At 41.0% G+C, this 27,843-nt stretch overlaps 1 protein-coding gene across 1 annotated transcript; it reads left to right on the top strand.

Moving 5' to 3' along the window:
• Positions 1-22,739, top strand: LOC120876011 (olfactory receptor 10Q1-like). The gene is given in 3 exon segments (XM_040257737.1): positions 1-223; positions 226-316; positions 22,118-22,739. Coding segments are annotated over 3 exon segments (918 nt in total). The 5' UTR covers positions 1-18.
• Positions 22,740-27,843: the final 5,104 nt, after the last annotated feature.

Raw genomic sequence — 27,843 nt, 5'->3', positions numbered from 1 at the left:
GGAAACCGCTCAGTGTGGATGGAATTCGTGTTCCTGGCCTATCCCTCCCAGTCAGAGCTGCGCCTCTTGTCCTTCCTTGGGGTCAGCCTGGTTTATACATGGGTCATCACCGGGAATGTCCTCATCATGGTGGCCATCCAGACCAAAGCCCGCCTCCACACGCCCATGTACTATCTCTTGGGCAGCCTCTCGGGAGTAGAAATTGGCTACACTGCTGTGGTGATGCCCACCTCCTGGCCAACATCCTACGGTCGGAGAAGACCATCACCCTGCTGGGCTGTGCCACTCAGATGGGCTTCTTCGTGGGACTGGCAGTGTCGACTGCTTCCTCTTGGCTTCCATGTCTATGATTGCTCCCAGGTGGCATTAGAAAGAATCTGCCTGCCAGTGGAGGAGACACAAGAGAGAAGGGTTCCATCCCTCAGTTGGGAAGATCCCCTGAAGTAGGGAATGGCAACCCACTCCAGTATTCTTGCCTGGAAAATTCCATAGACAGAGAAGCCTGGCAGTCCACGGGGCTGTAAAGAGTCAGACTCGATTGACCACAGTGACTGCTCTGTGCCTTTTCCATGCCTTTCAAATGAAAAGTGTCTACTACCATCCAAATTGGGAATGGATGCTAGTTATAAGATTCAGGATTTTGAGTCTGGGTTATAACTTTTGTCACTGACTGTCCTATGACACGTGTTTTATTGTGATGTCTCAGGTGCCTTTCAAAAGAATGTGTATCCTGTAGCTGCTGAGTGCAGGCAATTGAATTAAGTTGGCTAATATATGGTTCTAATCTCTATCATTATATATCTTCATCTACTTGTGCTGTCCATTCCTATCAGAGGTAGGTAAAATTTGCAAATATGATTGTCGATTGTCAGTCTCTCCCTTTAGTTCTGGCAATTTTTGTCTTGTTCTAGTTCTTTGATTTCCCTTTTTTCTGAAGCTCTGTTATTCGATGTATATATATTCAGCATGATTATATCTTGTTGATGGCTTAACTATCTTATCATTAAGCAATGTTCATTTCTATTGCTGGTAATATCCCTGGTCCAGAAATCTACAACTGATCTTAATTTGTCCACACTATCTTTTTTATGATTGACATTTTCATGGTACATATTGTTCTTCCTTTGACTTCTACCTGTATTTCCTCATATATAAGGTATGGCTCTTATCAAGAGCATATAGTTTATACTTTTTCTTCTTAATCCTGATTGGACAATTTAGAGTACCGTATTTCCATGTGTATTTTTTTCATCTGTTCTCTTGTTTTTTAGTTTCTCCTTATCAGCCTCTTTTTGGATTTGTAAACATTTTTTTCCAACAGCTTTTTAGATATGTCTTTTGTTTCATATTTTGTAGTTGCATTCTTATCATGGCCTACCAAGAATTGTTATAATACTTTTGAAGTAAATGTGTAAGAAACTTTGAACAGTTTAATTCCATTTTCTGCCCCCATATTTGTGCTCTTATCATAACATCTTACTTATAAATTCCATCATACATTTTCATTTTGTTTTAGTCAACATTTTTAAAGGTATTCTAAAACTAGTCTTCTACATTTTAATTTTAATTTTAAGAATATTGTCACTGAATATAGAATTCTAGAAATGACCATTTTTCTTGCATCTCTTTAAAGATGTCATCCCATTGCCCTTTGGCTCCCATTTTTCTGATGAAAAATCATTTGTGGTTTTGTGGAGGGGGGCAGAGGTTACCACCTAAAGGTACATTTTTTTCTCTTTATCTTTGATTCCCAGCCACATAAATACAATGAATTTAAGGTTCGGGTAGGACTGGGGGACGGGGGGAAAGTAAGGAATTCATCATGTAAAAATAAGATAAAATGGAGACTACGCTTGAAAATCCCCTGAGCAGACAAAATCAGTTAGGCCATGTAAGCAAAATGTAATCTAGCTTATTTCATGAATATAAGTGAAACTCTACTTAGATAGTCCTTCTGTCTCTGATAATCATAAATAAAATTGAAGTCATCTTCCTAAAGTGGTATAACACCTTTTATCCAAGTCCTCTTTCATCTGGAAATTCCCATTGTAATAACCAATCATTGTATAAGTTAAACAACTTCTCCATCCTCACTTTATAAGCCATCTTGTATTAATAACAACATGCCTCTGAGCTCCAAATCACTTTCACTTTGAAGTCTCCCTTTCTGCTTAGAGTTTCTTGCTCAATAAAATATTCATATCAAGTAAAGTTCTCTAAATTTTCTTTTGACAATTGTATTTAAAACACATCTAAAATGTAAAATAAATTCACCCTCTTCCAAACCCCCCGAAGCCTCATCTGATTATAGCATTAACTCAGGTCCAAAAATCTTATCTAAATATCATTAGTTCAAACGTCTCAAATCTCATCATCCAAACTACTTAAATAAAGGTCTAGATGAGACTTAGAGTACAAACATGGTAGGATAAAATTCTTCCCCTTCTCCAGACCTAGAACTACAAAACAAGGTGTCTGTTCCCAACACACACAGTGGGGCAGGCATAACATAACAGTTACAGACATTTCCATTCAAAACGAAAGAAACTGGAAGGAAAAAATGGATTTCTTGGTTCCAACCAATTCTGAAATCAAACAAGGCAGATTTCGTTAGTTTTTACGGCCCAGGAATAATCCTCTGTGGCTCACAACTCCAAGCTCTGGGCCCGAGGAATCCCTCTCTGTGGCCCAAGGCCTCACTGCTGTCCCCAGAGTCATCCTTTCTTTCTCTTGAAGGGTAGAACATGTTTCCCAGGTGGCTCAGCAGCAAAGAATGTGCCTTAAAATGGAGGAGACAGGGGTTCCGTCCCTGGGTGGGGAAGACCCCCTGGAGGACAGCCCACTCCAGTACTCTTGCCTGGAAAATCCCGTGGACAGAGGAGCCTGGTGGCTGCAGTCCCTGGGGTCACAAGGCGGATATGACTGAGCGTGCACACAGCACGTGTCTGCAGTTAGGTGGTTTTATCAGACTGTTCCCTACTTGCAGAACTTGGGGAATATAATCTCCTTTTCTTTCTTTTATTTCCTTTTAAGCTACATTTAATGATTCTATTTGACTGGCTGATTAGTTTTTTTGGTTTAAGCAAAAAGTGTTAACTATTATTATATGTTCTGTGATTTCCAAAATTGCTGGTTTGGATAGAAAGGTATGTTATGTGAAGCTCCTGGGGACAATTTCTGGTCCCAGAATTTCACTGCTGCTACCAGAATCAGAAATCCACAAAACCCAGAAGATGCTGGCTATAAAATCTTGCCCCTAAACTATGATCCATGCCAGCAAAGTTGATGACTTGCATATTGCTTTGCTCCTCTCATTTTCCTCTTTTCTAATTGTGGTAAGACCACATGAGGTATACCCTTTTAACAAATCTTAAAGTACATAATACAGTTTTGTTGCTGCTGCTACTGCTGCTAAGTCGCTTCAGTCGTGTCCGACTCTGTGCGACCCCATAGACGGCAGCCCACCAGGCTCCCCCATCCCTGGGATTCTCCAGGCAAGAACACTGGAGTGGGTTGCCATTTCCTTCTCCAATGCATGAAAGTGAAAACTCAAAGTGAAGTCGCTCAGTCGTGTCAGACTCTTAGTGACCCCATGGACTACAGCCTACCAGACTGCTCCATCCATGGAATTTTCCAGGCAAGAGTACTGGAGTTAAGTACAGCCATAATGTAAATCAGCTCTTTAGAACTCATTCTTCCTGCATAAATGAAATCTATACCGATTGAACGGCAATTCCCATTTCTCCCTGTACCAGCCCCCCAGAAACCATGATTCCACTCTCTGTTGCTATGAATCTGACTATTTTAGATACTTCAGATAAGCGGAATCATGCAGTATTTACTCTTCTGTAACAGTATCCTCAAAGTTCATCAATGTTGTCACATATAATAAGATTTCACTTTTTTAAGATTGATTGATATTCCATTATATGTATATAGCACGTTTTCTGTTTCCACTCATTCCCCAGTGGACACTTAGGTCATTTCCATATCTAGGCTGTTGTGAATAATCTTGTAACAAACATGGGATTATGGATATCTTATCAAGGAGGCCTTGTAAAAAATAAATCTGTGAAGATCATTTATATTGTATATACAGCCTACTTAATTAGATACTATAGTTGGCAAGTATATAATCTAAACTTTTTAAAGTTGATTTCTTTAGAATTTTCCTTTATGTTTTAAAAATACTCTTCCTGCACTTTTTAAAACTTTATTGTGGTAAGAACAGTTAACATAAGATCTATCCTCTTAATAAATTTTAAGTAAACAATACATACTAATTACCTTCTAAATCATGCATAAATATCCAAGTAAATTAACAAAGAACAATAAGAAAGTGCACATTTTCAAAAACACGATGTTGGATGACTAACTGAATCAAATCATCTATATTACTGTATGTTCATCTAAACTCATGAGAAAATAAAAAAACATCCTAACTGTTCAATATTAGGGATTCATGTAATAAATTGTGGGCCATCAATACTAGTCATATTAAGTTGTCACAAAAAACGTGACTGTGAACACTGTATTTGAAAACACAACCTACTTTTTGGTGGAAGTACTACGTGCTGTCATTGCAAGAGTGTAAAATATGTTTGCAGGAATGAGGTCATCTGAACAAATAAACATGTCTGGGTGAGAAAAAAAGGAAAATAATCTGAGTATAGTCTCTGTATGCGTGTAACTATCCTCCAATTTTAAGAACCAGCACAGAGCTATTTAATTCATGATTGCCATGAATATAAAAGCAAGCTGTCTTTCCTCACATGGATTTGTAGATATTTTGGACTTTATGGACAAGTTTGATATGCTTATCTGGGCTTCAGAAAAGGCCATGTCGCCTACTGTGGCTTCTGCCCTAAGACTCTTTCCCTTCTCTTTTCCCGACGGGCTTGTCTACTCAGATCACCACCTACCTAGAGCCTAAGAGAGCCCTTCCCAGAACTCAGGTAGCCTCTGCACCTCTCACACATCACATCACTCTCAGGCTCAATCCCCAGCGTCCTCGCCCTGGTTTGCTTTTTGTCTGTAGCACTCACCCCTTCTGACACATTGTCTCATGTTCTTTTTTTAAATTTATTTATTTTTAATTAGAGGATAATTTCTTTTACAGTGTTGGGCTGGCTTCTGCCATGCATCAGCATGAATCAGCTCTGGGTATACACGTGTCCCTTCCCGCTTGAGCCTCCCTCCCATCTCCCACCCCATCTCAGCCCTCCGGTTCGTCACAGAGCACCGGCGTGTGCTGTATGGTGTCTGTACGTCCCTGCTGCATACTCTGAATTCCCACTGGCTAGCTGCTGCGCACACGGTAATGTGTGTGTTTCAGGGCCTCTTCTCAGCTCGTCCCGCTCTCTCCTTCCCCACCGTGCCCACCGGTCTGTTCTCTATGTCTGCGTCTCCACTGCAGTCCTGCATATAGGATCATCGGTACCATCTGTTTAGATTCCCTCACATGCTCTTATCCCTACTTTCTGCTCATTGCCTTTCTTCCCCCCCTCCAAGAACACAGCCTCTATGAGGGCAAAATTCTCATCTATTTTGCACACTGATATATCCCAAACGTTGGAAATAGAACCTGGCTCATAGTAAGAATTCAATACATATTTGCTTCATATTAAATAAAGATACATTATTAATAATGGGAATAAGACAGGGAGGGTTTCCCTGGAGGTTCAAGTTCCCTGGTGGCTCAGACAGTAGAGAATCCACTTGCAATGCAGGAGACCCAGGTTCGATCCCTCAGGAAGATCTTCTGGAGAAGTGAATAGCTGCCCGCTCTAGGATTCTTGCCTGGAGAATTTCAGGGACAGAGGAGCCTGGCAGGCTGCAGTGCATGGGGTCGCAAAGAGTAGGACACAAGTGAGCAACTACTTTTCACATCAGACAGGGATGTGGAACTTGACTGAAAATTAAAGGCAACAGTGAGGATAAAGTATATGATTTTAATTCCATGAGGTTGAAGGGAGGTGGGAAAGGAGAAACAAATTTTTAGATGAGTAGGTTAAGAGGTGGGGATATACAGGGAACTCTACTCCATGCTCTGGAGTAACGTAAATGGGAAGAAAATCCAAGGAAGAGGGGATATGTATATCCATGTGGTGGATTCACTTTGCTGTACAGCAGAAACTGATACAACATTATAAAGCAACTATACTCCAATTTAAAAAGAGGTGGGAATATAGCTATAATTACCAAAAAAATAGATACCGATATATAAACATCTTGAAAGACTAGAAAAGTATCATCATAGGGAAAACTTGATCAAGAAATAGAAATAAGTAAGATAAGAAAAAATGAAACCGACAATCAAAAGGAATAATTATAGGAAAATGTTTCATAATTTTGCTTATCAAGAAAAAAAACCACAGTTCATAGAATTTTAGAGCTGGAAAATTCCTTGGAGTCTCTTTAACCTGACACCTCAGATCACAGGTATGGAAACCTGCCTACATAAGAGCTCCACTGTTTGCCTGAGGTCAACGGCTATATGGCAGATCCATAATTAGATTCCAGGTCTCCAGATGCCTAGGCTAGGGCTGAATTAGTGCATTATACATGTTCCGTGAGCTCAAGCTGAAAGGCACGTGTGTCTTCAGCAAGGCTCACCGGGATATTGTCTGGAACACAACGTAAGTTCCCTGCTGGGTATAGAAAAGGAATGACGATACCCATCTGGAATTCCCGCATAATGACTGTCAATGGCGACCACGCAGAGGAGCTGCCCGTGAGTCTTGTTTAGTTGATCAACTCAGGAATTTTTTCTCAAATATTTTCTCTGGCTGGCGTCAGTGAAGGGGAACCACAGGGGACATTCCTCTTCTGTGGGGACTCATTAACTTTAAAGAGGTGTCATAGACTGAAGCAGGCTAGACTGGACCCTGCATTAAGCAGGAGCTGCAGGGCTTCCCACTCAGGACTTGGGGTGATTCCACAGGAACATCCTTCCAAGGGACGTGCCTCTTATCCTGCTCTGTCCTTGCCCCAAATCTCTGAGAGGTGTCTCTTCTTATGAATATCAGCATGCAAAGGGTACTCTTCTCCACTCTCACCTAGACATTATGGAGGGATCACCCAATGTCCCCCTGTCCTCCCTAAGAGACGCTGCACAGCATGAGGCTCGTGGATCCCCATTCCAAGTCATACTTTGAGAAGAAGACAAATAGGGTCGGTGACTTCCCTGGAAGAGCTCCTCTATCCTCCATGCCAAGAACTTTTAACATCTCGGCAAGAAAAGGTAACCTGATGGATTGAAGCAAATTTCAAAGCGGTAAGGGAGCATCTCAAGAGACAATTTCTTTTATTTGATTTTGACTTTATTTCTAAAAATAGTAATAAAACACAAGTATCTATAGTGCTTTGCAATTGGGGAAGAATATCCATATACATAAAATTGTGCAAAACGAATAAGTTACCAGAGTAGGTACTACTATGCACTTTTACAGATACAAAAAGGGTTGAATTACCTCACATCCTATACCTAAGAAGTGTGAGGCTAGGATAAAACTTGGGTCTTTTGTCTCTCCTTTTAATATACTGTCCACAGGACTTTTTTCAATGGTATGGCATGGACCTCACTTTTCTTTAAGTAGAATTAAATCACGAATTCTTATTGGTGCCATGTGAATATATATATATATATTCTGTGGTGAAACAGATTTGGAAAATGTTTGAGGTAAAACAAAACTGTTTGCTTTACAACAGGGCCTCCCATAACTTCACTGGGCTAATATTCACTGTAATTCTCGAGAAAAATGCTTCCCAAGTTGACCATGAACATTTTCATTTCTGAGGTGTCAAGAAGAAGTCTATTCTAAGGAACACAGTTTAGGAACTAGTTCCTCAGAGGATGTGTAAATTCTTTTCCATGTCATGTTCTGTTATGTGGCTGAAGCTAGCGATTACGTCTTATAATTTTCTTACACATCTCCACATAGCTGAGCCCAGGACTTGAATTCTTTCAGATTCCATACATGCTGGTCTGTTTGATCTGTATACTGATCAGTTACAGTGGCCTCAGAGCTGAGGTGACAAGGCTTTGGGGGAAGCCCGGAGAAGTACCTGTCATTAGAGTTGGGGAAAGAAGAGAGTGAAGGAAAGCTTTACAGGAGAAATGGCACCTGAACACAACTCTGAAGGAGAAGGTGCAGCTAGGGAGCAGAAGAGGAGTGCCCAAGGTGGAAGGAGCAGATAATGCCAAACCCCCAGAGCAAGAGGGGCCGTGGGAAGGAAATGAAGGTGGTCCAGTAGAGCTGGGGCATAAAGCACAAGGTGGAGGGTGGAAAAACCACACCTCCTAGAAGTCAGGCAGGTCTTTCCAGGTGGCGCAGTGGGAAACAATCCGCCTGCCAAGCTGGAGACGTGGGTTCAATCCCCGGGCCAGGATCTCCCCCAGAGAAGGAAATGGCACCCCACTCCAGTATTCCTGCCTGGGATCCCATGGACGGAGGAGCCTGGTGGCCACAGTCCACGGGGTCACAGTCAGACAAGACCGAGAGACTAAAGAACAACAGCAAAGTCAGGCAGAGCGCTTGACTCACCTTACTGCTGACTCACCTTACTGCTGACTCACCTTACTGCTAACTCTGTTAACTCACTGTGAGAGCTAATTCTCACAACCACTCTATAGGGTAACCATATATATCCTGTGTAGCTAAAAATCTGAGAATCGTGGAGATTCGGTAACTTTGTCCCAGATTCTGAAACGATGAAACGGCAGATCCAGAACCCACACTCTTGTCAAGAGATCAAATGTCTCTTCATTATCTTGGTCTTGGTAATCATTTATATATATATATACATCAAATCATCATAATTACATTTGTCAGTGTTTCCTCAATAAAACTGGTGGTGGGAGAGACTGCAAAAAGGTACAATTAACTTGAGAATGGCTTAGTGGTCATCATTACGGGAAATTGTTTGGAACAGGAGAAGTTTTAAAGAGCTTTCAGATTGTTCTATGAAAGATGTTGCTCCGCTTAGCTGTGTGCATAGCAGCAGAGTGTGGGTGTGTCTCCTGGCAGCTCTGCCAGACTCATCCCGAGTCCTTTCTGCTGGGTATGTGCACTCTCTTAGCTTTCATATCACCTTTGTTGTTTACATAAAACGGGAAATATACTCAAGGCCTGTATGTACACTTTACACTCTGGTAACTAATCACATAGAAAATAGATTCGGGCCCCATATATGCTTGTCACTAGCGTTATACCTCTGAACAAGGCTTAATCTCAGCAGACCTTGAGTTTTGCACAAAGGATATATGTGGGACCAGCTACCTCTTAAGTTCTCTTATAAGTTACCAGACATAGAGGTCCAACTTTACATACGCTTTATAAATAAGCACACATTTGACCTATAGGCTTTGCTGTGGTTTCCTGGCTCACTGATATTTCCACAAGTGTTTAGGTTTTATATGCACAGTGTTTATGGATTAGCAGGAAGCATATATTACACCTTGAAATACTGTTTCATCAGTCATTAAGGAATAACTGCTAACTAGATGAGCTTCACAACATTATCCAACTTATTCAATAAGCACATCAATAGCTTAATTGCTGTGCTTCCCACTAGCTACTAATCAAGTGAATCCATCCCATCCAAACCTCTTTTTTGCATGCAGCAGACAAATATAAACAAAATGACCTTTGGACTAGGAAAGCCCCAGTCTCCGTGGGGCTAAAGAAGTTGCAGTGTAAGTGGGCTATAGAGGTGCCATTGGATATTGGCTTTGAAAGAAGTTTAAAGGACATGAGATTTAACTATAATTTAACTATAAACTATTTTACAATACAAAATAATTCAATCTAGTTCAAATCAAATTTATTGTGATGAGATACTCTGATGAACAAGACAGACATTCTTGTCTTTGTGGAGCTTAAATATAGCCCTGATTGAAATGTTTACCAAAATGGCATTGCCAGGAGCGGAGTGTTCCCCAAGGAAGGAATGTGGGCATCCAGAAAGAGAGTGAACTCTGCGAGTAGCAATGATAACAGGCCTGGGATAGTTTTTGAAAGCGTAGTAGAAGACAGAATAAAAAATGCCGCCTTATGGATTTGCATGGACCGTCATGTAATCAAGAGATGAAGTTCTGAACGCCTCCTAAAACGTCTCATGAAACACAATAGGATGATAAAGACTTTGAACACAGAACTGTGTTGCTCTTTGCACAGTACTCTTTTGGACATGAAAAAATAAAGAGCTAGCACAAGGATAATGCCTGTTAAGAACTTTTTTAGATACAGTCAACCTCTCGTACGCTGTGTGCGTGCATGCTCAATCGCTTCAGTCGTGTCCAACTCTTTGTGATGCTATGGACTCTAACCTGCCAGGCTCCTCTGCCCGTGGGGTTCTCCAGGCAAGGACACTGGAGTGGATTGCAGTGCCCTCCTCCAGGGGATCTTCCTGACCCCAGGACTGAACCCGTGTCTCTTACATCTCCTGCACTGGCCAGCAGGTTCTTTGCCATCAGCACCAGCTCTCATACATTAGCCAGATGAAAATGTTGACGTGGTCAGATTTTTCATTTGTGTCAGTGGAGAGATTACTTCATGGTCAGTGGCCAAAAGAGATGAATTTGAATGACAAAATCCATTACTCAGAGTTGAAATTGAGTTGAAAACATGAGGAAAATGTTCACAAAGATTGTGCCACACATCTCAAATGGTACACTTAATAGTAATGATAATATTTATTCTTTTATTTCTTAAATAATTGAAGAAAAATGTATGTTTCTACTATACAACAATATCAGCTTCACCAACTCCTGTTTTGCTCAAACTCTATATAGCAAAATGGGGTCACCTAACTTATTACTCTATTTTATTTCGCTGTACCTCAAATGCTTTGCTATTAAGAAAATGAGCAAATGTATCCTCCAAGTGTGAACATATGTCACAACTAATGAGATAAGAGAAAATGTGCATTCTTTTAAAATAACCCTCAGTGGCACTCCAAAAACGGTTTGAAAGAAACATCATTAAAGTAAGTGCAAATCCTTTGAAAGTGGCCGTTGAAAGGAAAAATGCTTAATTCATAAGTACAAAGTTTGATATTTGTTTATATTTTATAGACTCATTTTGAATATATGTGGTAGTTTTTTCCTTGAAATTGCCCTGACATAACTTGTCCTAGCAGACATCAAGCTCCAACACTATATGTCTTGCTTTATCCACACATTAAGTATGTTTTGCACCAGATCTTGACGGTTCCCATCCAAGTTAAAAGCTGCTTATTTGATTTTCATGTCTTAATAGGGGCTTCCCTGGTGCTTCAGCTGGTAAAGAATCCACCTGCATGTTGGGAAGATCCGCTGGAGAAGGGATAGGCTCCCCACTCCAGTGTCCTTGGGCTTCCCCGGTGGCTCAGCTGGTAAAGCATCTGCCTCCAGATCTTCCCTGGGTTGGGAAGACCCCCTGCAGAAGGGAAAGGCCACCCGCTCCAGTATTCTGGCCTGGAGAATATACAGTCCGTGGGGTCACAAAGAGTTGGACACGACTGAGCAATTTTCACTTTCAGGAGGTGCTAGCGGTAAAGAACCCACCTGCCAATATCAGAGGCACGAGAGACATGGGTTTGATCCCGGGTGTGGGAAGATCCCCTGGAGTAGGAAATGGCAACCCATGCCACTATTCTTGCCATGGAAAATTCCCTGGACAGAGGAGCCTGTTGAACTACAGTCCATGGGGTCACAAAGAGTTGAATACGACTGAGCAACTGAAAACACACACACACACACACACACACACAAGTCTCAATAAGATAGATTCGTTTTTAAATGTTTTCCTGAGTTAAGATCTATCTTACTTGCTTTTGGTGATATGTAATCACATTATTTTACTGAAATCTCTCTTCCATTTTATTCTTCTTCCTTTTCTCTTTTACTCTTCTTTTTATTTTCAATGCTTAGTAGAGCAACTTAAGACCTGGGAAAACACAGCTCTAGAGGAACCTCAGTGTCCACTGGGGGAAAGATAAGAACTGAAGGGTGACTGGCCAAGGGGAACTCGCCATCATGAGAAAAGAGAAAGGCGTCAGTGGTGTTCGCTCGACACTTATCACGTCCCAGCCACATGACATATTTGAAACATTCAGTCTTCATAAATTTCCCACGTCACATCTCCAATCACACATGAGAGAATCAAGGCTCATCCAGTAATGTAATCAATGTGAAAATTAAATTAGTAAATCAGGGCAGTTTTCACACTCAGATCTAATTTTTTTAATATTTATTTGTTGGCTGTGCTGGGTCTTAGTTGCAGCATATGGGATCTAGTTCCTTGAGCAGGGATTGAACTCAAGCCCCTTGCATCGGGAGCTTGGAGTCTTAGCTACTGGACCACCAGACAAGTGCCTGTACTCAGATCTGACTACAAAAATACATGCGATCAACACTCTACCATTCTTCCTTCTCAACATTATGTTAAAATACCAAAAGATAAAGGAAATTTTTAAAATTTGTTAAACGATTGCAAAATTGAGTACACTTACTGTCACATGTGTAAATATAGAAAAGCATAAACTAAAATCCCACCAACCTGGTAATACTCATTGTTAATATTTTAAGATATATTCTTTTCTTATGAATAGAAATCACTATCTCTTAAATGGAATCCTGATTTAACACTTTTTTATGATCTGTTTTTTCATGGGTCTCCTGATCTCATAAAGCATTTTTCCGCAACATCATTTTCAAATGATTGCATTTTTCCATAGCATGGCTAGACCTCAATAAATTTAAGCATTTTCTCATTAATGATATTTAGGTTGGCACAATTTTCACTGTTATATCAGAAACTGTAATGAATATTCCTGTCAACAATTTTGTGCACATACACATGGTTAATTTATAAGAATAAATTCCTTAATACATTATTGTTGAATCAAAGTGAATGCATTTCTTCAAGTCTTTTATGACATATTACCAGACTGCACTCCACACAGCTTTATAGCACTGTTATACTTCCAGTAACTAGAGCTTCCCAAATAGCTCAGATGGTAAAGAATTTGCCTGCAATGCAGGAGACCTAGGTTCAGTCCCTGGGTCAGGAAGAGCCCCTGGAGAAGGGAAGGGCTACCCACTCCAGTATTCTGGCCTGGAGAATTCCATGGACTGTTCAGTCCATGGACTCACAAAGAGTCAGATATAATTAAGGGACTTTCACTTTCAGCAATGTTTGGGAATATATCCCTCTTTGCAACTTTCACAACACTAGATATTATTATTTTTCCAAAACAATCAGTTTCTAAGCAGAAAATAATATCCAATTTTATTTACGTTTATATTTATTTGAATGATAATGAAATTGAATGTTTATATGACTTTGAAGTTTTCTTTTTTGAATTGCTTGTTCTTCTGATGAACTTTTTGCTGGGAGGTAAATTTTCATTTTCTTTTCAGTTTGCTGATTGTATTTTTGACACACAACTTTTAAATGTTTATTCTGTCCCAGTGTCAATATTTTTATGTACTCTGCTTATTTGGTTGTAAGTCACTTGGTTGTACTCTGAGATCTGAAAAATATCTTCTAGCTTTCTTCCACTTTTTAAAAATTTGAATCTTAATTTAATACAATTACATCATTACAAAAATGAATCCAAATAGCCGAAGTAGGTTTGGGTGAAACCCAGCTGAGTTTTAAACGTACAGCTCAGTAGGTTGTAGGAATGCTCAAACATGTCAGAGAATAAGCCGCAGATCTCTGTGTTCAGTGTATCATGGGCTTCATATAGTGCCTGTACAGAGGGAAGGAGGAGCATTGGTTAATCTGACACACCAGTTAAGCTTAGTTAGGAGATTCCTTATTATATTTCATTCGGAACCAGCCACCGTGATGAATGTCTTATTCATCTCAGTTTTTCGATTTGTTCTGTTGTGTCTTAAATTAAACAATCAAATATTCTGCATCCTTTTTCTATCTTCTTTCACAGGCTACATCCTAAAACACAATGCTAAATAAAAGTGATGCTAGCCTTTTAATGTCACTATATGTAAACTTGGTTGAATTTTTTTCTCATGTAAGTGTGAGATACTCTTTAATAAGACATAAACCTCTCTTAAACTTATTTCCAGAAGCAAAATACTTTTCTCAGCTTACATTAAGCTATTTTTTGCTTGCTCACATTTTCCTTTGTTTCCTTTTCCTCTCTGCACTATATTTACTTTTAAAATCACATTGTTTGGAGTGGATATGCTGTGTGTTTATTCTACTGAAGACTATTATTCAAAAATTTATGTTTGAATAGGTATTCCTCTAATTAGTCATATCTACATGAAATAGCACTTGAATTCTTGCTTCCATTGATTGAAAAAATTAGTATACTTACATTTCTCCCATCTTTCACTACCAATTTCCCAGTTGTGCACTTTGTGGTTTTAAATATGCAGAGCTATTCTAACTTTTTGCATTTGATATTATGCATTCTTTCAATAATTATCTTTAGATTTTTTTGCTCTTAACAGTATTTGCATTAACCATTTAGTGTTAACTACATATCTTATTCTTTGATTTTTCAAACCAAGTTTTTACATTGCAACTCCCTCAATCTTGAATTTGGTTAATTACCCAATTCAGTCAGTTCAGTTGCTCATTCATGTCCAACTCTTTGCAACCCCATGGACTTGCATGGACTAGTTTCTCCAATTTAACTATGAATTTGGCAACAAGGAGTTCATGATCTGAGCCACAGTCAGCCTCCTGTCTTGTTTTTGCTGACTGTATAGAGTTTATCCATCTATAGCTGCAAAGAATATAATCAATCTGGTTTCATTGTTGACCATCTGCCAATGTTCATGTGTAGAGTCTTCTCTTGTGTTGTTGGAAGAGGGTGTTTGTGATGACAAGTGCATTCTCTTGGCAAAACTCTGTTAGCCTGCTTCGTTTTGTACTCCAAGGCCAATCTGCCTGTTACTCCAGGGATCTCTTGACTTCCTACTTTTGCATTCCTGTCCCTATAATGAAAAGGATATCTTCCTGGGTTTTAGTTCTAGAAGGTCTTGTAGGTCTTCATAGAACCGTTAAACTTCATCTTCTTCAGCATTACTGGTTGGGGCATAGACTTGGATTACCGTGATAGTGAATGGTTTGCCTTGGAAACGAACAGAGATCATTCCGTCGTTTTTGAGATTGCATCCAAGTACTGCATTTTGGACTCTTTTGCTGACTATGATGGGTACTTCCTTTCTTTTAAGGGATTCCTGCCCACAGTAGTAGAAACAATGGTCATCTGAGTTAAATTCACCCATTCCAGTCCATTTTAGTTGACTGATTCCTAAAATGTCGACGTTCACTCTTGCCATCTCCTGTTTCAGTTCAGTTCATTCGCTCAGTCATGTCCGACTCTTTGCAACCCCATGAACCACAGCACACCATCCATCACCAACACTCCCTGTCCATCACCAGCTCCTGGAGTTTACCCAAACTCATGTCCATTGAGTTGGCAATGCCATCCAACAACCTCATCCTCTGTCATCCCCTTCTCCTCCTACCTTCAATCTTTCCCAGCAACAGGGTCCTTTCCAATGAGTCAGCTCTTCACATCCAGTGGCCAAAGTATTGGAGTTTCAGCTTCAACATCAGTCCTTCCAATGAACACCCAGGACTGATCTCCTTTAGAATGGACTGGTTGGATCTCCTTGCAGTCCAAGGGACTCAAGAGTTTTCTCCAACACCACAGTTCAAAAGCATCAATTCTTCGGTGCTCAGCTTTCTTTATAGTCCAACTCTCACATCCATACATGACCACTGGAAAAACCATAGCCTTGACTAGACGGACCTTTGTTGACAAAGTAATGTCTCTACTTTTCGATATACTGTCTAGGTTGGTCATAACTTTCTTTCCAAGGAGCAAGCGTCTTTTAATTTCATGACCGCAGTCACCATCTGCAGTGATTTTGGAGCCCAAGAAAATAAAGGCTATCACTGTTTCCAATGTTTCCCCACCTATTTTGCCATGAAGTGATGGGACCAGATGCCATAATCTTATATTTCTGAATGTTAAGCTTTAAGCCAACTTTTTCACTCTCTTCTTTCACTTTCATCAAGAAGCTTTTTAGTTCTTCTTCACTTTCTCCCATAAGGGTAGTGTCTAGTGTCATCTGCCTATCTGAGGTTATTGATATTTCTTCCGGCAATCTTGATTCCAGCTTGTGCTTCTTCCAGCCCAGGGTTTCTCATGATGTACTCTGCATATAAGTTAAATAAGCGGGGTGACAATATACAGCCTTGATGTACTCCTTTTCCTATTTGGAACCAGTCTGTTGTTCCATGTCCAGCTCTAACTGTTGCTTCCTGACCTGCATACAGATTTCTCAAGAGGCAGGTCAGGTGGTGTGGTATTCCCATCTCTTTCAGAATTTTCCACAGTTTATTGTGATCCATACACTCAAAGGCTTTAGTATAGTCAATAAAACAGAAATAGATATTTTTCTGGAACTCTCTTGCTTTTTCAATGATCCAATGGATGTTAGCAATTTGATCTCTGGTTCCTCTGCTGGATCACTTCCAATTTGCCTTGATTAATGGACCTAACATTCCAGGTTCCTATGCAATATTGCTTTTTATAGCATCAAATTTTACTTCCATCACCACTCACATCCACAACTGGGTGTTGTTTTTGTTTTGACTCCATCTCTTCATTCTTTCTGGAGGTATTTCTCCACTGATCTCCAGTAGCATATTGGGCACCTACCAACCTGGGGAGTTTATCTTTCAGTGTCCTATCTTTTTGCCTTTTCATACAGTTCATGGGGTTCTCAAGGCAAGAATACTGAGATGGTTTGCCATTTCCTTCTCCAGTGGACCACATTCTGTCAGAACTCTCCACCATGACCCATCTGTCTTGGGTGGCCCTACACGGCATGGCTCATGGTTTCATTAAGTTAGACAAGGCTGTGGTCCATGTGATCAGTTTGGTTAGTTTTCTGTGATTGTGGTTTCCATTCTGTCTTCCCTCTGATAAAGACGGATAAGAGGCCGATGGAAGCTTCATGATGGGAGAGACTGAGGGGGAAACTGGGTCTTGTTCTGATGGGTGGGGCCATGTTCAGTAAATCTTTAATCCAATTTCTGTTGATGGGCGGGGCTGTGTTCCCTCCCTATTATTTGACCTGAGGCCAAACTACGGTGGAGGTAATGAAGATAATGGCACCTCCTTCAAAAGGGCCCATGCACGCACTGCTACACTCAGTGACCCCAACCCTGCAGCAGGCCACCGCCGAGCCACCACTGCCTCCGCAAGATACTCCTGGACACTCACAGGCAAGTCTGGCTCAGTCTCTTGTGGGGTCGCTGCTCCTTTCTCCTGGATCCTGGTGCACACAAGGTTCTGTGTGTGCCCTCGAAGAGTCTAGTTTTGGCAGTCTGTAAGTTCTGGAAGCTCTATGGTAGGGTTAATGGTGACCTCCTCCAAGAGGGCTTGTGCTACACCCAGGTCTGCTGCACCCAGAGCCCTGCCCCTGCGGCAGGCCACTGTTGACCCGGCCCTCCGCAGGAGACACGGAAACACAGGTCTGGCTCAGTCTCTGTGGCGTCTCTGGGTCCTGGTGCACACAGTGTTTGTCTCTGGCCAGTATGAGGTTTGGTTCTAAATGCAATTTCACGCCCCCTACCGTCCTGCTGGAGCTTCTCCTTTGGATGTGAAGTATCGTTTTTTGGCAGGATCCAGCATTCTCCTATCGATGGTTGTTCAGCAGTGAGTTCTAATTTTGGAGTTCTGGCAGGAGATGATGAGCGCATGTCCTTCTACTCCACCATCTTGGAGTAATATTAATCACCCAGCAACCCAGATTTTTTGTTGAAGAATTATTTTAATTGTATTTAAATTGAATGGCATGCAAATGTCAACTTAAAAAATATTCACAGCATAAAAGTTGAGAGTTATGTTTTATTTGGTGGGAATTTTTTTAGGACTTCAAGACAGCATCTCAAGTGACCCTGAGAACTACTCCAAGGAGGTGAGGGGAGGAGCCAGGTCATATAGAAGTTTTACAGCAAAGGGCAGGTAGTCTGAATGTCAAAAATTAAAGGTTATTATTAATTAAAGAAAACCAGGTAATCCAAGCTAAGGAATTTAGCTCCTGTCTATGCAGGGGGAAATGCCAGAGTCTGGGTTCACTGAAATCATTCCTTTGACATGCACGTCAGCTATCTGGGACCAATTTCCTGTGTTTTCACATCCTGAGCTTCCTTTCCTCAAGGTTCACCTTAGGGAGTGACCATAGGTCTGCTGGCTGCTAGAAGGCAGATAGTCTCCTTTCTGTGACCTTCAGGGCTCACCAGCTCACACCGGAGGGCTGGAAACGCTGATGACTGTGACATCCTTATTTACTGATAACACAGGAAATATTCCATTTCTCACAAGCATACCTCATTTTCTTGCGCTCCACTTTACTGTGCTTCACAGATATTTCATTGTTTGACAAGCTGAAGGTCTGCCCTGCATCGAGCCAGTCTACTGATGCCATTTTCCAATAGATCTGCTCACTTGTTCTTTCTGTGTCACATTTAGGTAATTTCTTGCAATATTTCAAACATTGTCATTATTGTTCTACTTTTTATGGTGATTTGTTTTCTGTGATCTTTGTATTATTCTTGCAAAAAGATTATGACTGGCAGAAGCTCAAATGATCATTAGCATTTTTTAGCAATAAACCACTTTTTAATTAAGGTCTCTATATTTTTATAGTCAATGGGGTCACCAAGAGTCGGACACAACTGAGTGACTAAGACTTTCACTTTCACTTTCATATTTTTAGACATAATACTATTATTGCACATTTAATAGACTATAGTATGGTGTAAACATAACTTTTAAATGCACTGGGAAACAAAAAAATAATTGTGACTTGCTTTATCATGATAATTGCTTTATTTCTATGGTCTTGAACTGAACTCAAAGTACCTCCAAGGTATGCCCATGTTTCCTAAGCCCTGGTAAATTTGAGAAAGTCTTTCTGTTGCTTTTGAACATAAAGCTCTAAAGCCCGGGTATAGCATTCTTTCACAAAAATTGTTTTTCTTTAACCTCTGTAGACATTGCTCTATTGTCTCCTGGGGTTTTATATTGAAAATAAAAGTGTAGCCCACTCTAATATAAAAGTGCTTAGTTGACAGGAATTTTCCCCTTCCCTCATAAAACTTATTCACCTGATGGTTTTAATGCCTATTTGAATTCTGCTATTGCATCTTTAGTTTTCTTATTTTCTTTTCTTACCTCAGGCAGCTCCACTTCATTATTACCTGATTCCCTTTACATGTTCCTTTCATCTGAATTTGTCCAAGTCTTAAAAGTTTAGGTTCATGGTTGAAAATATTTTTTACATATCCAAATGAAAGGAAATACACAAAGAGTATATATCAGAAAGGCTTGTAATAAAAGATGTTTGCCTAGTTTCATATAGAGTCAAAATTGGATGAAAAGTGAAAAACTCATGAATAAATTATAGTGTAGCCATAAAAAAATGGGATACTATAACACAGTGGAAAGAACAAAGTCTTGCTATACAAAACAGCAAGACTAACTTTGCAGACATAATGTTGAAGCCAGGTACAATAAAGCACACACTTTATTATTACATATGTAAATTGAAGCACAGTTTAACTAATCTTCAGTGATAAGGCCAAAAGAGTGGTTATATTTGTGAAGCATAAAGACTGAGAGAAAATATAAAGAATGTTTGTAGGTTACTAGAATTTTTCTATTTCTTAATCTTGATAGAGTTTATGCTGGTACCTTTACTGTGTAAAAAACAGATCAAACTGTACATTTAGAATGTGTGTAGTTCTTTCTGTGTATGCTATATTTTCAAAAAGAATGTTTACCAAAAATGTAAACAATACATTGATTTACCTAATTTTGAAAATATCTACAATTATTAATAGAGTCAGTTCTCCCTATCCACATGGTCTGTACCCATCAGTTCAGTTCAGTTCAGTCATTCAGTCATGTCCGACTCTTTGTGTTCCCATGGACTACAGCACACCAGGCCTCCCTGTCCATCACCAACTCACTCTCAGAGCCTACTCAATGTCCATTGAGTCGGTGATGCCATCCAACCATCTCATCCTCTGTCATTCCCTTCTCCTCCCGTTTTCAATCTTTCCCAGCAACAAGGTCTTTTCAAATGAGTCAGTTCTTTGCATCAGGTGGACAAAGTATTGGAGTTTCAGCTTCAGCATCAGTCCTTCCAATGAATATTCAGGATTGATCTCCTTTAGAATGGACTGGTTGGATCTCCTTGCTGTCCAAGGGACTCTCAGGTGTCTTCTCCAACACCACGGTTCAAAAGCATCAATTCTTCGGCAGTCAGCTTTCTTTATAATCTAACTCTCACATCCATACATGACTACTGGAAAAACCATAGCCTTGACCAGACAGATATTTGTTGGCAAAGTGATGTCTCTGCTTTTAAATATGCTGTCTAGGTTGGTCATAACTTTTCTTCCAGGGAGCAAGCATCTTTTAATTTCATGGCTGCAATCACCATCTGCAGTGATTTTGGAGCCCAAAAAAATAAAGTCTGTCACAGTTTCCACTGTTTCCCCTTCTATTTGCCATGAAGTGATGGGACCAGATGTCATGATCTTAGTTTTCTGAATGCTGAGTTTTAAGCCAACTTTTTCATCCTCCTTTTTCACTTTCATCAGGAGGCTCTTTAGTTCTTCTTCGCTTTCTGCCATAAAGATGGTGTCATCTCCATATCTGAGGTTATTGATATTTCTCCCAGCAACCTTGATTCCAGTTTGTGCTTCATCCAGCCCAGTGTTTCTCATGATGTACTCTGCATATTAGTTAAATAAGCAGGGTGATAGTATACAGCCTCGATGTACTTCTTTCCTGATTTGCAATCAGTCTGTTGTTTCATGTCCAGTCCTAACTGTTGCTTCTTGACCTGCAAACAAATTTCTCAGGAGACAGGTCAGGTGGTCTGGTAGTCCCATTTCTTTAAGGATTTTCCACAGTTTGTTGCAATTCACACAGTTGAAGGCTTTGGCATACTCAATGAAGCAGAAGTAGATGTTTTTGTGGAACTCTCTTGCTTTTACAATGATCCAACGGATGTTGGATCTGCACCCATGGATTTGACCAATCAGCAACAGAGAATTTTTTTAATTTCCAGAAAATTACCCAAAGCAAAACCTGAATTTGCAGGGCACCAGCAACTATTTACAAAGCATTTGCATTGTATTAGGTATTATAAGTAATCGGAAGGAAATGGCAACCCACTCCAGTGTTCTTGCCTGGAGAATCCCAGGGACAGAGGAGCCTGGTAGGCTGCTGTCTCTGGGGTCGCACAGAGTCAGACATGACTGAAGTGACTTAGCAGCAGCAGAGAGGATATAAAGTATATGGGAGGATTTGTGTAGGTTATAGGCAAACACTATCCTATTTTATGAAAAGAACTTAAGCCTTCCTGGACTTTGGCATCAATCTCCCACAGATAACAAAGTACAATTGTACGCAACTCTAACTAAATACAAGCAAAGAATTAGCCCTTGTCAATTGGATTTTAAATAACAGAGTTGGGGGCGGGGGGGGGGGGGGGGGGGCGGGGAGACATCTCTGTCATCAGAAACTTCTGCAGATTAGAATCTATCCCATTCATGAAGATTGCCAATATTGTGAATTCATTTCCAAACATCAAGATTGGAAACTGGATACTAAATAGGCAATTCCAAATCAAAAGCAAAATTTTAAGTCCTTGATTCTACTCACACAATTGAGTAATTCAGGAAAGACAGTCTCAGCATCTTTGGTCCTCTTCCGCAGGAGACATGTGTGCGAGGAGCCCTGTCCTCAACCAGTCCGGCCCCACGGAGTTTGTGTTTCGGGTCTTCACCACCGTCCCGGGACTCCAGGTCCTCCTCTTCGTCCTCTTCCTCGTCCTCTACTTGATGATCCTTTGCGGCAACACGGCCATCATCTGGGTGGTGTGCACACACAGCTCACTCCACACCCCCATGTACTTCTTCCTGTGCAATCTGTCCTTCTTGGAAATCTGCTACACCACCGTGGTGGTACCCTTGATGCTTTCCAACATGTTTGGGGCCCAGAAGCCCATCCCACTGGCTGGCTGTGGGGCCCAAATGTTCTTCTTCGTCACCCTGGGCAGCACTGACTGCTTCCTCTTGGCGGTCATGGCCTATGACCGCTACGTGGCCATCCGCCACCCGCTGCATTACACGCTCATCATGACCCAGAAGCTCTGCGTCCAGATGGTGGGCTGTGCCGTGGGCCTGGCCTCCCTCCTCTCCCTGCAGCTCACCATCCTAATCTTCACCCTGCCCTTCTGCGGGCACCGCCGTGAAATCAACCACTTCCTGTGTGATGTGCCCCCGGTCCTGCGGCTGGCCTGCGCAGACATCCACGTGCACCAGGCCGTGCTCTATGCCGTGGGCAGCCTCGTGCTGACTGTGCCCTTCCTCCTCATCTCCGTCTCCTACGTGCTCATCGGCTTGGCCATCCTGCGCATCCGCTCTGCAGCGGGCCGCCACCGGGCCTTCTCCACCTGCTCCTCCCACCTCGCCGTGGTCCTGCTGCAGTACGGCTGCTGCAGCCTGGTCTACCTGCGCCCCCCGTCCAGCACCTCGGAAGACGAGGACCGCCAAATCGCCCTGATCTACACCTTCGTCACCCCTTTACTCAACCCCCTGATTTACACTCTGCGCAACAAGGATGTCAAAGGCGCTCTGAAGAATGCCTTTGTCAGTAAAGCAGCGTCAGACAACACTTGAAGGCTTAGGGGGCTGGGGTGGGTGTTAGTCACTTGCCATCATGACAAAGAGAGCACTTTCATGCTTTCCCACCCTGTGCCATTGACTTGACGTTTTGCCCTATTTGGCCCAGGTCCACAACCTGTACTCATAATAGCAGAGTCCAAGACGAAAGGCTTCCTCTTCCTGCCTGATAATGAGGCATGGGGCCCTTGCTTGCAGTGCAATGCTTGCTCATGGCTCTCCAAAAGTGGCAGTGGGGGGCTGGTCTGATAATGAGATTGCACATGTGGCATCACCCTCCAATTAAAAATTAATTTAAAAAATAAATTGGTATAACCTTTTGTAACTGAAAATTAGGCCCCTGCCCCCAGTGCTGAGTGAGTAATGAGGGCAACCTATGTTCCAGTGTCTCCTAGTTTATGGTCTATAGGAACTTAAAAAGAATTTGTATCCTACTGTGTGTGAACATCTTATAAATCTTTATTATGTTGAATTGGTTCACAGTGCTTTTCATGTCTACTATATCCTTCTACTGAAATGGCAACCCGCTCCAGTACACTTCCCTGGAGAATTCCCTGGACAGAGAGGCCTGGCAGGCTACAGTCCAAGGGGTCACAAAGAGTCAGATGCAACTGACCAACTAAACATCAACAATACCCTTCTACTTTTCTGTGCATCCATTCTATTAATTTTTGATTGTTTGATATTGAAACTCCAACTAAAAATCTTAATTTATCTTCTTAAAAAGATAATTGTAATATATAGTGGAACTAAATGTAAATTTGTTCTGTATTTTCCAAGTCTCCTGTAAATGTACTATCAATAATTAAAAAAATAACAAAGAAAGAGTAATGAGGTCAAGGTTGTGAGGACAAAGAAAGAGAAATTTATTAATTTGCTGGCAAACAAGGAGGGTAGCAGACTAGCATCTTGAAAACTGCCCTCCTGCTCTCTGAAAGAGGACAGGTCAATTTAAAGAGAATTATGAGGGTCGGGATGGTAGGACTATGTGACCAAGGCTTCACTGAGCAGGTGCCACTATTTTTGACTTTCCCATGATTCATGGCCATTGTGGTTGTCTGCCTTTGATCAAGATGTTCCAACAGTTTTTCTGCCAACCACTTTGTCCTAAGCACCTGTGACTCCAGATAAGAACAACTAGCAAAACAGGAAAGAAGTTATCAGCGTAGTTAGCAGAAAAAAGCAGCATGTGTACATTATTAGGTTTAACATGAGTTAAAAGAGAAGGTTAATTAGATTTTTAACTCTGTAGTCAGCTACACCTTCTGAATGCTGTGACCAAGTACTCTGAAGGCCTAGAAAACTTTCTATTCTTTGATTCAATAATTCTTATTCTAAAAGTGCAACCTCAAATAACTGAGTCAAACAAAAATGAAAATACAAAACTGTTTCTTAATTTATTTTTAAAAAGCTATTAAAATATAATTTCAAATACTGGATACAAAAGTAGAGTGTACTTTGAATTACATTTAATATTTCATAATAAAGGCACATATAAGTGATAAAAAGCAAGGTACAAATCTTTATTTACAACAGGAACCCAATTTTTTAAAAATGCATATGTATAATGATGAATAGTAATACACCAAACAGTTAACAGTTGTTATATGTGATTTGTAGAATTATGGATAATGTTTTTCTTCTATACCCATTTAGGCATTTTTCATGATTTTTAATATAAGATTCTGTTACTCTTATAATTGGGAAAACAGTCATTTCTAAGAGGAATCTGAGGCTCTTATAAATTTATTTGACAAGTAAACTTTCCATCATCACAGTAATGATGCTTTTGTGTTTTTCCTAAATTTTTAATGTTCTTCCTATGATTCTTCCTAGATTAACACTTTTTGCTTTGGTTATGTCCTCTCTTCAAAACTAGATTTAATACTTTAAAATGTTTTATATAATTTCACATGGTGATAAGGAGAACTAAACACGTGTTACTTATTCCAGGAACAGCTATAGATTTAACAATATTAAAAATGCCTTTGCTTTCAACTAAACATTGAAAAAGAGAAAGAAAGTTCTCTGGTGGGCAGGTTGCTTATGAACAAACCCAGGTCAAGTCACATCAGAACATAATGAATCAATTAAATGTATATACTGAACTTGGCACTGTTGAGAATGCAAACAAAAGTTTTGCAGCTGCGTTTTCTTGCTTCCTTTCATTTGTACTCATTGTCACAAATTATAGAGAAGACTAACCTGGAATTCCAAAGGAAGGGGCTACCCTGTGGCTCAGTGGTAAAGAAGCTGCATGTCAATGCAGGGGACACAATAGACGCGGGTTTGATCCGAGCCAGGAAGATCCCCTGGAGGAGGAAATGGCACCCCACTCCAGTATCCTTGCCTGGCGAATCCCATGGACAGAGGAGCCTGGTGGGCTGCCGTCCATGGGGCTGTGAAAGAGTCAGACACGACTGAGCGCTGCGCAGAGGGAAGAGCGTTGAAACGTTACCCTGTTGGGAAGAAGGCTCTGAAGTGCTGATCAGTCCTTTCTTGCCTTCCTGAGTATATTTTAGCTGAATGTAATGAGCTCCTCCTTCTTATTAATAAATTATTCCCTTAAGGTAAGAGTCTTTGCATGAAGATACCAGATTCTGGAATTAGAACACCGAGTGGAATATCAGTGCATTGTCAGTCATATCTTGGGACTGACTTGTCAATCGATGATGTCTCTTTGAGAAAATGATGGTGCCCCTCCCCCACACACCCCGCCCCCAGCCCCCAGCCCCTGGTGACAAGGTAGACTCATGGCAGCATAAGTGGAAGTCAGAACTTACAAAATTATTCTAGGTTTCCTCCACTTTGCATCTCTGCATCTTCACTGCTCCTTTCAAATTTCTACTTCCTCCTAAGCCCTGCTCATCCTTTTCATGATCATCCTTTGGGGTTTGTGAGTCTGTTCTTGGTATCAAATGACTTACAGAGAAGCACTTGCCCAGGAGGTACACTCCCCTTCTGCTGGCATTCTCTAACTATGCCTGTCTCATTAGAACTTTATTAAAATGCAGTTTATCACATAATATAATCGAGTAACCATGTGATTCCACTGTGAATCAATAAGCACACTGTGGCCAGAACACATGACAAAAATGTCACTAGTGTGTTGATACAACGGGTTCCTCCAACTCTTTTCATACAGTTTTACTGGTGGATGAGAAAAAGGATTAGTTATAGCAGCAGGAGTGGTGCTTCTCTGTGGAAATTCCTTCCCGGCGTTTCTCCCTGCCCGCCCCCCTAAAAAAAAAGTATTTACTTTTAAATCCAAAGTCTGAAAAAAAGTAATTGTGAAATCAGGAAAATTGAGAAAGTTATTATAATTACGCTGCAGGAATTAAAGCATAATCATCACTAATTATCAGGGAAATGGAAATGAAACCCTACAATGAGACGGCACCTTACAACTGTCAGAATGGCTGTCAGCAAAAAGTCGACAAGAGTTCTACAGAGAAGAGACTAGTGGGTAGCAGTAGGGAGAGGGAAGAGAGGAGAGGCAAGGCAGGGAAAGAGGAGGAAGAGGCACAAAATATATACTTTTATGTATAAATCAGATACGAGGATATATAGTACAGCATAGGGAAAATAGCCAAAATGCTCTAAGTTTAAATGGAATACAATCTACAACAATAACTGAATCATTATGTTGCATGCCTAAAACAAATATAATGCTGCAGATAAATTACAGATTAATTTTTAAAATAAATAAAATTTAATTTAATTTAAAAATAAATAAACAAAGCATAACCATCAATGTAGAGAGGTTACTGGTTCAGAGGGATCCACTCATGTCAGGAAGAAAGTGGGGACCAACCAGGAAATGTGAACGTGCAGTGTCAGAGGCTGAGTCTGCATTTCTGAGACCAGAACTAGAAGCCCTGGGAGAAACTGTCACGATCTAATCAGTCAGTCCTGATGGCAGCTGTTCCCATATGTGTATTTATGGCCCATTTGCTGTTAACAGGGAGTTATTCTTGCAAGTAAAGGAAGTAGTGGTTAGTTCATGTGCATAAGATACTTTATACAAATCCTGTGAGAGATGTTCCAGGAAATAATACATTATAGAAACACGTAAGTCCTTAAACTGGCCGTTTTGACATGATTCTGTCTAATGCTTTTAATCCTGTTGGGAGACCTGAACGCTCACTTATCCGAGTACCGCCCAGTCACGTCCCTGGAGCGCTGTTCAGTGTTTGGCTGACCTCTGTAGCTGGCGATGGTGGTGGTTTGGTTGCTAGGTTGTCTCTCTTACTACCCCATGTACTGTAGCCTGCCAGGCTTCCTGCCCATGGGGCTCTCCAGGAAGAAAACTGGAGTGGGTTGCAATTTCCTTCTCCAAGGAATCTTCTTGACCTGGGAATCTGTTAGATAGTTAGAATAAGGAAAGGGAGTCCAGAATGGCGGTGGCTAAAAGATAAGGAAGAGAAAAGCTCGTGAAAATAGAACAAAGGAAGGTCCGAGGACCCGGAGTGAGGACCTCCAGTAAAACAGACAACACTCCTGGCTGGCCCAATTTACATAGGACAGGCCCAGGGCAGGAGAAAAATACATAAAAAGAGGAGCCAAAGCTAGCTCTCTCTCTCTCCCCCACGTGCTGGGGCGCTCTTCTCTTCCCGTCTTTGGATCAACGTGCCCTCACGCCTCGAAGATGGATTTTCCTGCCATCTTCTAAATAAAAGAGAGCTGTAACACGGTCCACTCGAGACCTGAGAGCTGTAACACGGTCTGTCCAAGACCCGAGAGCTGTGACGTGCCGAGGGGGCTTTAATGTCCGTCACTCCAAATCTTTGTTGTGACGAGACAAAAACCGAGGAACGTGTACTCGCGTGACAGACCCAACCCAGGTCTCCTGCACAGCAGGCAGCCTCGCGCATTACAGGAGGATTCTTCACCGACTCAGCCACCAGGTCATCCCCCATAGTCTGCAGCACTTAGTATATACTAAAACACCTAAAATTTGTAATTATTAAGCAAATTTTAGATTCCTGAACTAATGAGTAAAGAGTACTAAGAATGCTGAAAATACTTTAAGAATGACTTATAACCTTATGGTTTTCATAAAAATTCCCAGGAATTTCAAGTTCCCATTCCCACATGTTGA

Source organism: Oryx dammah, unplaced genomic scaffold (genome assembly GCF_014754425.2).
Source record: "Oryx dammah isolate SB20612 unplaced genomic scaffold, SCBI_Odam_1.1 HiC_scaffold_17, whole genome shotgun sequence".
In the NCBI taxonomy this organism is placed as follows: domain Eukaryota; kingdom Metazoa; phylum Chordata; class Mammalia; order Artiodactyla; family Bovidae; genus Oryx; species Oryx dammah.
This window is presented reverse-complemented; position numbering and strand designations above follow the sequence as displayed.